General features: G+C 39.9%; 1 protein-coding gene across 1 annotated transcript; it reads right to left on the bottom strand.

Moving 5' to 3' along the window:
* Positions 1–4,048: 4,048 nt before the first annotated feature.
* Positions 4,049–6,402, bottom strand: LOC120039109 (myelin-associated glycoprotein-like). The gene is made up of 3 exons (XM_038984634.1): positions 6,057–6,402; positions 5,775–5,929; positions 4,049–4,306 (listed from the first exon to the last, which is right to left on the bottom strand). The coding sequence occupies exons 1-3, from the start codon at positions 6,400–6,402 to the stop codon at positions 4,049–4,051; spliced, it is 759 nt and encodes a 252-aa protein (XP_038840562.1).
* Between the last annotated feature and the right edge of the window lie 4,812 nt (positions 6,403–11,214).

Raw genomic sequence — 11,214 nt, 5'->3', positions numbered from 1 at the left:
GGCTATGGGTTACGGTTAGTGAAAATGCTCTCCTAACCAGGGTCGGACGACCCCACACCCCCCCTCCTACTTACTGCATTTCAACCCATTTTGCCATGGTACAGAGAGCATTTCTACCCATTTAGCCATGGTGCAGAGAGCATTTCTACCCATTTAGCCATGGTGCAGAGAGCATTTTTATCCATTTTGTCATGGTGCAGAGAGCATTTCTACCCATTTAGCCATGGTGCAGAGAGCATTTCTACCCATTTTGCCATGGTGCAGAGAGCATTTCTACCCATTTTGTCATGGTGCAGAGAGCATTTCTACCCATTTTGCCATGGTGCGGAGAGCATTTCTACCCATTTTGTCATGGTGCAGAGAGCATTTCTACCCATTTTGTCATGGTGCAGAGAGCATTTCTACCCATTTTGCCATGGTGCAGAGAGTATTTCTACCCATTTTGCCATGGTGTGGAGAGCATTTCAACCCATTTTGCCATGGTGCAGAGAGTATTTCTACCCATTTTGCCATGGTGCAGAGATACATATTTACAGTTTTCTAATGCTATTCTACACGTTTTCATGAAGCTGACAGAACATGTTGTTGTTTTACAGCTAATTTCCTACTATTCAACACATGTTTCTATCATATGCTATCTGGGGCCGTTCGGTATTCCGGCCCTGCTCCTAACCTGCTACCAAAATCACTTCTTATTGAAGTGATGTGAAAAGAGTGTACTGGGTGCCACAGGAGGGAGCCAGTGACCTGCATGGACTGGGAGGCAAGTTGGACATGGGCTCCCTCTACGACGGTCAAGTCTAGACGGGATAAAGCTTTTGTCAAATTGACATCAAATTCTTTTAGCATTTGAGCTAATCCTAACTCTTTTCCGTTCCTTGATCTAATTATCATAACCTGCCACGTTAATTCTTCTAACCTTCTGCCTAAATTCTACCAAACTTGCGAGAAAACTAAATTTGGACAAAAGCAGTATCCCTTCTAGACAAAACACTCTTTGACCTGCCCAAGGTCTTCTGGGAGAAGGAGACCTCCCCCAACAAGTGGAGGGAGAGCTGAAGGCCAGGGTCAGGAATTGAAAGGTGGAGGGACCAGATGATTCAGAGAGAGAAGAGAGAAAGTATTGACTATTGGACATTACACTACGCTGATGCTGCAATATGGTGGGGATGGGGATATGGTGGGACTGACAAAAAAAGGATGAACAAGCTCATTTCAGTTTTGTGGAAACTGCTTTGCCTATATGTGGATAAAATGTATGAAAATACAATGAAACAATGTGTATGCATGCAGATCAGGCTACCACTCACTATCAGTGGATATATGAGTAGGAATTAGGTGATATAACAGAACCAATCTTACTGAGCTTTCCATGACATAGACTGACCATGTGAATCCAGGTTAAAGCTATGATCCCTTATTGAAGTCACTTGTTAAATCCACTTCAATCAGTGTAGACGAAGGGGAGGTGACAGGTTAATGAAGGATTTTTAAGCCTTGAGACAATTGAGAAGTGTATTGTGTATGTGAACCATTTAGTGGGTGTTTGGGCAAGACAATAAATGTAAGTGCCTTTGAACGAGGTGTGGTAGTAGGTGCCAGGCGCACTGATTTCAAGAACTGCAATACTGCTGGGTTTTTTCACTCTAAACAGTTTCCGGTGTGTATCAAGAATGATCCACCACCCAAGGAAATCCATCCAACTTGACACAACTGTAGGAAGCATTGGAGTCAACATGGGCCAACATCCCTGTGGAACGCTTTCGACACCTTGTAGAGTCCATGCCTCAATGAACTGAGGCTGTTCTGAAGACAAAAGGGGTTTCAACTCAAAATTAGGAAGGTGTTCCTAATGTTTGGTGTACTCAGTCTCTTCAGAAAGTACCCCTTGACTTATTCCACATTCTGTTGTTTTACAGCTTGAATTAAAAATGGATTAAATAGCATGTCCATAACACGGTGCAGCCATCACCATGCTTGAAAATATGAAGAGTGGTACTCAGTGATGTGTTGTGTTGGATTTGCCCCAAACATAACACTTTGTATTCAGGACATAAAGTTCATTTCTTTGCTATTTTTTTTAGCAGTTTTACTTTAGTGCCTTATTGCAAACAGAATGCATGTTTTGGAATATGTTTATTCTGTACATGTTTCCTTCTTCTCACTTTGTCATTTAGGTTTGTGTTGTGGAGTAACTACACTGTTGTTGATAGATCCTCAGTTTTCTCCAATCACAGCTGTTAAACACTGCAACTGTTTTAAAGTCACCACTGGCGTTATGGTGAAATCAGTGGAGGCTGCTGAGAGGAAGACAACTCATAATTATGTCTGGAACGGAGAAAATGGAATCAAACACATGGAAAACGTGTTGGATGTATTTGGTACCATTCCACCTGTTCTGCTCCAGTCATTACCTCGAGCCTTTCTCCCCAATTAAGGTGCCACTAACCTCCTGTGGGTGAAATCCCTGAGCGGTTTTGTAGTGAATGGGTGAATTGACAAACCATCCACAGTGTAATTAATAACTTCACCATGCTCAAAGGGAAGTTCATTGTCAGATTATAATTTGTTTTACCCATCTACCAACAGGTGCCCTTCTTTGAGAGGTATTGGAAAAGCTCTCTGGTCTTTGTGGTTTAATCTGTGTTTGAAATTCGCTACTTGACTGTGGGACCTTACAGATAATTGTATGTGTGGGGAACAGAGATGAGGTAGTCATTCAAAAATCATGTTAAACACTAGATTTGCAAACAGAATGAGTCAATGCAACTTCTTATGTGACATGTTAAGAAAATCTTTTCTCCTGAAATGATTTAGGCTTGCCATAAGACAAGGGTTAAATACTTCTTGATTTTTAGACTTCTTGTTCTTGTCTAAAAACATAATTCACATTATGAGGAATTGTGTGTAGGCCAGTAACACATCTCAATTTAATCAATTTTAATGAGGAATGTAAAATGTTGGACCAATAAGACCAAAAGATTTCATGGAAATTGAATGTAAAGGTTTTAAATACAGTGTAATTAATAAACAACCTTATATTCAGTCTCAATTGTTTCTTTGATTTAACACTCAACATAAAAACTGACACAATAACTTCTAAATAGATATAAACTGAAAATAGATGATATTATTATTCTGGTAACTGCACAAAAGATGCAGAGAAACAGTGACTAGAAGATGTTAACACCATTCTGCCATCATGTAGACTTACTGCACCAACTTCCTGTCTTGTATCAGACCACTGTCTCTCCAACTAACTGTGTCTTCTCTCCTCAGTCATCATTGACTTTATATGGTCTTAAACTGCCTTCAGTTGGCTAGTTGAACTCAGCAGTTCCTCTATACTGGAACCCATTAAACAGATGCTCTGTGAACTCAACACTAAAAATAAATGGTCTAAAATAAAGAGTAGCCTACATCATCGTATCACCACTATAGTAACAGTTAAACACTTTTCATCCCAGCAAATTCTACAAATATGCAGATAATCTCATTCATGCAGATAATCTCCCGGGTGGCGCAGTGGTCTAGGGCACTGCATCGCAGTGCTAGCTGCGCCACCAGAGTCTCTGGGTTCGAGCCCAGGCTGGGCTGGGTTCGCGCCCAGGCTCTGTCGCAGCCGGCCGCAACCGGGAGATCCGTGGGGCGACGCACAATTGGCATAGCGTCGTCCGGGTTAGGGAGGGTTTGGCCGGTAGGGAGGGTTTGGCCGGTAGGGATATCCTTGTCTCAGTATGTAAAAAAAATAAAAATAATAATGTAATAAAATGTATGCACTCAACTGTAAGTCGCTCTGGATAAGAGCGTCTGCTCTTGGCCGGTAGGGATATCCTTGTCTCAGTATGTAAAAATGTAATAAAATGTATGCACTCTACTGTAAGTCGCTCTGGATAAGAGCGTCTGCTAAATGACTAAAATGTAAAATGTAAAATAATCATAGAGCACACAATTATCAATGTAAAAAAGTACCAATAGAAAACAGATACACAATGACAATACTGTACATAAAAACTTAATACCCATTGGAAAATTAACATGCACCTCTTTAATTCACTTGTGCATAAAGTCCATCTAGGTTGTTAAGTGGTGGTTCCTGGTCCCCTCTCCCGGTCACATTGACTTCAGCGTACTCACTCTCCTGTCCCTGGACCCTGTCCTGGGCTGCAGCTGGCGTCTCTTTGGGTCGTAGTTTGGAGAAGTCTATGTCACCGTAGTGGATCTCTTCAGGCTGGTCTTCTGCAGGTTCCTCTGGTTCCTCTCCGGCTGTGGCCTGGTTAGCACACACTGTCCCAACCGGGGAGTTCTGTGGAGAGAACACAGAGAGAGGAACAGGTGTAAAGCTCTAAGCTCAGTCATGTGTAAAACTCTAAGGTCAGCAGGTTACACAACACATACTGAGTGGATGTCAATGAAAATGTAAATTAGACTGACTGCAGTAAAGAATTTCATTTTGTCAACAAATGAGCTCCAATCTAAAGAAAAAACTGTCAAAGTCCAACAGCTATTCTGTTATCATTCCATATTCTTACAGGATGTGGCATTGCTATTGGTGTGGTCATCTCCCCTGAACTTGCTATAAAATGATGTTAACCTCATGGCTTTGGATAGTTTCTGCATTAATTCAGTACTTCCTTAGATACACTTTATAGATGGTTTTGAAAGTTGAGCCTTATTCCCACCTGTCCCTGTGTATTGTCCGTCCTTTCAAGTCCATCGTGGAGCCTCGAGTTTCTCCTCCTGGAAGACATTTAGAAAGGCCTTCTGAATGCACTGTGAGGGGTTTCATATGCAAAAGCACAAATACAGCATAAATAATAGTTTGTATTGATTCCAGGAATAGTTTTTACCATCCAATAACACTGATCAGGCTGATAAGCAAAAGGACCCCCAAAGTTCCTGCTGCAATCCCAAAAACCATTGTGGTAACAGTCTTTTCTTGCCCTGAAAATGCAGCACAAATTAGGTAATTTCTCACATGAATGAGAAAGTTCCAGGTTAGTTCCACACTAATTAGTGACCTTAAATTCATCAAATAAAGTACAAGGGTGGAGTGAAATGCAATGTACACTACACAACCAAAACTATGTGGTCACCTGCTCATCGAACATCTCATTCCAAAATCATGGGCATCAATGTCAATGTCATTAAATAGCTGCAACCACGCATTTGAAGGGGTGTCCACATACTTTTGAATATATAGTGTATATCTAACCTACGATTGTGCCCGACGTGCCCGTTTTACCTTTAATAGCCAGCTGCACTTCCTTTGACTTGCCACAGCCTTGACTATTTCTTGCTTCACAGAAGTACAGTCCTCCATCAACAACCGTCACATTAAGGGTGTAACTCAGTCCAGATGCTACATGTGTTAAATTACCCCCACTGATCTTGAACCAGGTGAAGGTTGTCACAAGAGGGTTGGCTGTACTGCTGCAGGTCAGATTAACACAGCTGCCCACTAATACTGGATCAGCTGGACTGATGGAGGCCGAGGTGTCCTTAGGAGAGAATGAGGGAGAGGGGTTCAATTAGAATGTATCTGATATGGTATATTGAATAGTCTCATCAAAACCACTCTATTACAATCATCATTCTACAGGAACCTGTGATTAAATCTTACATGAAACGTTAAGCATCATGTTATGTTCAGCTGTCTTGTTGCTTGTCCCTACTGGGTAGACTGCAGTACAAGTGATGATCTTCTCATGATGAAGGTATGATGGAGTGAAGGTCACCGTGGAGAGAACTGATTTGGTTTGGTCTGGATTCTCCTGCAGTTGGTTCTCAGTTGTGAACTGTGTTGGGAGAGTCCATGTCAGCTCAGGGGGGTGTTCAGGACAGGGAGCGACAGCAGAGCAGTTCAAACTGACAGAGGTCCCTTCCTTCACCTCACCTGAGACAGTAAGGATGGGGCTGGAAGGCAAATCTGTAATATATTGTAGATAAATATATTTTACACTAATAGTTAAATTATCCACTTGTTCTACTCTTATCTTTGATGCAAGGAATCTAAACTGGAAAAATTGTTGGTTAAAAGTTAAATAGTCTCTTACCTCTGACAACTATATCAACAGACTTTTCAATGTCTGTTGCACGGAATGGTTGACTCTCAATCCTAAAGTAGAATATATTAGTGTAATTGGTGGTTACATTGAAGAAGACTGTTGTGCAGTTCTTCTGGGACATGTTTCCAGTTATCGTCCCTTGAAATCTGTTGACCGTCTCACTACTGTTAAATATCACCCTGTCAGGACACACATCAAAGTATGGGGATTCTTTAGTCCAGACTCCAGAGGTTAGTATTGCACTGTTGAATGTATACTTATTTTGTCCAGGAATATCAAATGAACATGGGATTTGCATACAGGAGCCAGTCAGTCCATCCAGTCTATCTGGCATTGTGGTGATCAAATCTCGTTGACCAAAACAGGCCAAAACACCTGCAACATAAAGGACAACATCAGGGAGGTTCTGATATTTTCAGTTCAGTCCAATGATATGTATTAACCCTAGATGACTGCAGGGGCCGCTGATTGGAAGCAACTGCACAGCCATCTCCTCCTCCATTGTAAAAGAAGATGTTGGAAGCTATAGAAATGCATTTATTAATGTCTACATTCGTTTTTGACAAGTATATTCTATTACAGACATATTTTGTGACCTGCAACACTTCATTCAAAAGAGAGACCCTGCCCTTTCTCCAGCCAATGTGTGCATCTTGCGTCTCACTGAACTGCTATTGTCCACTAATTCATCTCTGAGTCAGACTTTTTCCTTCAAATTCGGGGTGTAGCCATGGCCTCCCCCTTTGACCTCAACTATGTGAACCTGTATGTGGAACAATTTGAGGAAGTACTACAGGGTGGCAGCGTAGCCGTGTGGTTAGAGTATTGGACTCATAACCGAAAGGTTGCAAGTTCGAATCCCCGAGCTGACCAGATACAAATCTGCCGTTCCAACCCTGAACGAGACACATAACACACTGTTTCTTGGCTGGCACTGAAAATAAGAATATGTTCTTAACTGACTTGTGTAGTTAAATAAAGGTAATTAAAACATACAGAACAAAGACACCCCCCCCCCCCCCCCCTACTCTCTAAAATCCTATCATGGAAGAGATACATAGATGATGTCTTTGTGCTCTGGGAAGGAAGTCAGCAGGAACTTAACTAATTCCAAACTCTGCTAAATGAGAGCTCTGAATATCTCAAATTCACAATGTAGACTGATGAGAGAATAATAAACTACCTGGACTTATGGATCATCAAAGAGAATGAAGTTTTACATACAGACTTGTACACACAGCCAACAGACCTCAAGATCCTGCTACGTGCACATATTATGCATCCCCTTCCCCTCAGGAATGGTCTACCATGTTGCCAGTTATTCAGGGTTAAATTAATCTGTTGCCAACAGTCAGAATTTGACAGCAATGAAAAATTAAAAATAAATTAAAAATCAGAGGCTACAGGAAAAAAAGTCTTGATGCTGCAACAATGAAAATATCTCAAAAACCAAGAGAGGATTTGCTAAAAACTAAACCAAAGAAGAAAAACAACGCAACAGTATTTTGCACTAAGTACACCAAGTGTTCAGAGAAAATGAAAGCAATCCTGAAAAAGCACTGGGATATTCTACAATCAGACGAAAAAATTGCACACCTCTTCAAGGAACCCCCACTGTTGATCTATAAGCATGGTCGCAATATTGGGGATAGCTTAGTGAGATCTGACCTGCCCCCTGAGCCCACTCAGACACTCTTGACACACAATCCAAATGGGAACTACAAATGTGGCTCATGTTCACAGTGCAATAGCACTACAAAAACATCCTTCTACAGAGACCCACATACAGGTGGAAAAATCCCTGTTAGGGGTATCATCTCTTGCAAGACAAATGGGGAAATCTATCTCATCACATGTTCATGTTGGAAAGCCTACGTATGCAAACATAAAACTATTAAAACAATGCATAGCTGTAAGTACACTGACTATCCAGTAGCAGCTCACTTTGTTGAAGCAACACAGGTTGATCCCATCTCCTCCCTCAAAAACACAGGTATTGATCCTGTTGCTCTACCAAGGAGAGGAGGTAACATGGAGATCCTACTACTACAGAGGGAGGCCTACTGGATTTCCTATTGAAAAACATTGACCCCTAGTGGTCAGAATATTGACTTTGGTCTCAGGCCCTTCTTATGAACAATTACTGTTTTATTAAGAAGTCTTATAAATTAATATATTCTTTCTACAGCTTATCAGCGTACAACCAATATGTTCCCCCTGTTGATGAAGCTTATTATGCATTAAGGATGTACCAAAAGGTTACAATTTTATAACATTTAATGAAATTGGAAACAATTAAATATATTTGAAATTAAATTAAACAATATTGTATGTTGATGCTAATCTTATGCTAATGTTAATGATATCAATAGCCTAGTATATTCAATATGCTGTAAACTAAAGTCTTTTAACAGTTTCACCCAATTCATTCTAATTAACCTCATAATTATGACACACCCCTCACTATTGTCATTGGTTACACTAATTGCACTGTTTGTCGACATATCCTGGTTCAATCATTCATGACTTTACCCTGAAGAAGGCACAGTGATGCCGAAACGTTGGTGTTTTACCCAATAAATTACTGGGAGTTTATATATATAGAGTGTGCAACTCTCTTTGTTTTTATAGCTTACAGTGTATTCACTGTTAGTCAGCACTTCTACAATAAGTCATTTTCTCTGGGTGTGCTCCAGCTCATGCTTTTTTTATGACCTGAACATAACAAATAAAAAATAAACATGTAAAGATATTAAAGTATTTTATTTATAGAGTACTAACTTTTCTGTCCCGTCTACAACAAAATACTTAAATACATGTAATTTTGTCCATGAAACATTTTATTTAAACACTGTAAAATTCAATGAATTCTTATGGAGGACTGCTTCTTCTGGGGAGTGCCATATATAGAGACCGGTGGATTTAAAGTCTCTCATTGGCCGTTACATACCATCAGCGGTCCAGCATTTTTTAAACAGATCACTGTTACAGTCTCTCCCAATAATAATAATATGAATTTATATCAATGTACAGGTGATTTTTCAATTGGTTGGTGTGTTGTCAAGGAGTGAGGTGACATGTGTTTGTGAGCAGAGGACCACTAGTTTGAGCCCGGTATGGTGATAGGGACAGTGGTGGAACCTATACTGTTAGCTGCACACTGACGTCGTTTTCACATGCACATACAGTGACATGAAACAGTATTTCCCCCTTTCCGGCTCTCTATTTTTGCTTTTTTTTTATACTGAATGTTATCAGATCTTCAACCAAAACCTATTAAATAAAGGGAACTTGAGTTACCAAATAACACTTTTTTATAGGTATTAATTTATTTAATTAACAAAGTTATGCAACACCCAATTCCACCTTGTGAAAAAGTAATTTCCCCCTTACTCTCAATGACTGGTTGTGCCACCATTTCAAAACACACAATCAAGTCTACATGAAAATGTATTAGATATTATGGCAGGACTTGAAACGAGCAGTTCATGCTTGAAAACCCACAAATGTCGCTGAGTTAAAGCAGGTCTGCATGGGAGAGTGGGCCAAAATTCCTCCACAGCAACGTGAGAGACTGATCAACAACTACAGGAAGTGTTTGGTTGGAGTCATTTCAGCAAGGAGACACAACCAGTTATCCTGTTGAGGATAGAGGGCGCTATTTACACTTTGGGGAAAAGTCGTGCCCAATTTAAACGGCCTATTCTTGCTCGTACAATATGCATATTATTATTACTATTGGATAGAAAACACTCTCAAGTTTCTAAAACCGTTGGAATTATATCTGTGAGTAAAACAGAACTCATTTTGCAGCAAACTTCCTGTCAGAAAGTGAAAAATCTCAAATCGAGGCTCTGTTCTAGGGCCTGCCTATAAATGTGCTTGATATGTATTAGTATACATGCACTTCATACGCCTTCCACTAGATGTCAACAGGCAGTGAGAGAAGAAATGTAGTGTATAACTTGATCTGAGGTCGAATAAAAGCTCTTGGCATGACGTGACACCAGTTTCCTGTATTCTGGAGCGCGCGAGAAGGGACCTGGTATTGCCTTCTGAAAAGCTGTCGTTATAGACGACTAATATCTCCGGCTTTGATTTTATTTGATAAATGTGACAATATCATCGTAAAGTAGGTTTTTTTCAATTTAGTTTTATTCGATTATTGAAATTTTTTCGGGACGTTAGGCGTGTTGCTTTGTCTACGTTTGTTCACGAAGGAGAGCTTCGCGCCACTTTGCTAGGTTTCCGTGCTAATTGACTGGAGAAGAGGACATTCTAAAACCAAACAACAATTGTTCCCGACAAAGGACCCCTTGTACAACATTCTGATGGAAGATCATCAAAAGTAGGACCCATTTTATGATGCTATTTCATATATCTGTCGTACATGTGTACTATTAGTTTGCGCCCAGATTTTGGGCACTCTCTCGCCATAACGTAAGCTGGATGTCGTAATGAAGTTATTTTTAGAATTCTAACACGGCGATTGCATTAAGAACTAGTGTATCTATCATTTACTATACAACATGTATTTTTTAGTAACGTTTATGATTAGTTATTTGGTCAGAATAGGTGAGTGTTATAAAAATATCCGGACTTTCTGGGAAAAAGATGCTACGTTTTCCCAATGTATAACCATGGATTTCAGCTCTAAATATGCACATTTTCGGACAAACCATATATGTATTGTGTAATATGATGTTATAGGACTGTCATCTGATGGAGTTTGAGAAGGTTAGTGAAAAAATGTATATCTTTTGCTGGTTTATTCGCTATGCTAACGTGCCTAACGAATCAATGTTGTTGTGTGGTTGGCTATTGTAGTAAGCTAATATAATGCTATATTGTGTTTTCGCTGTAAAACACTTAAAGAATCGGAAATATTGGCTGGATTCACAAGATGTTTGTCTTTAATTTGCTGTACACCATGTATTTTTCATAAATGTTTTATGATGAGTATTTAGGTATTTCAATTTGGTCTCTGAAAAATGTCTGTGCTTTTATATTTGTATTTGGTGGTGAGCTAACATAAATATACGTGGTGTTTTCGCTGTAAAACATTTAAAAAATCGGACATGTTGGCTGGATTCACAAGATGTTTATCTTTCATTAGCTGTATTGGACTTGTTAATGTGTGAAAGTT

The sequence above is a fragment of the Salvelinus namaycush genome, unplaced genomic scaffold (assembly GCF_016432855.1).
Source record: "Salvelinus namaycush isolate Seneca unplaced genomic scaffold, SaNama_1.0 Scaffold254, whole genome shotgun sequence".
Lineage (NCBI taxonomy): Eukaryota > Metazoa > Chordata > Actinopteri > Salmoniformes > Salmonidae > Salvelinus > Salvelinus namaycush.
The sequence above is the reverse complement of the archived record's forward strand: the minus strand, read 5'-3'. Positions and strand labels throughout refer to the sequence as shown.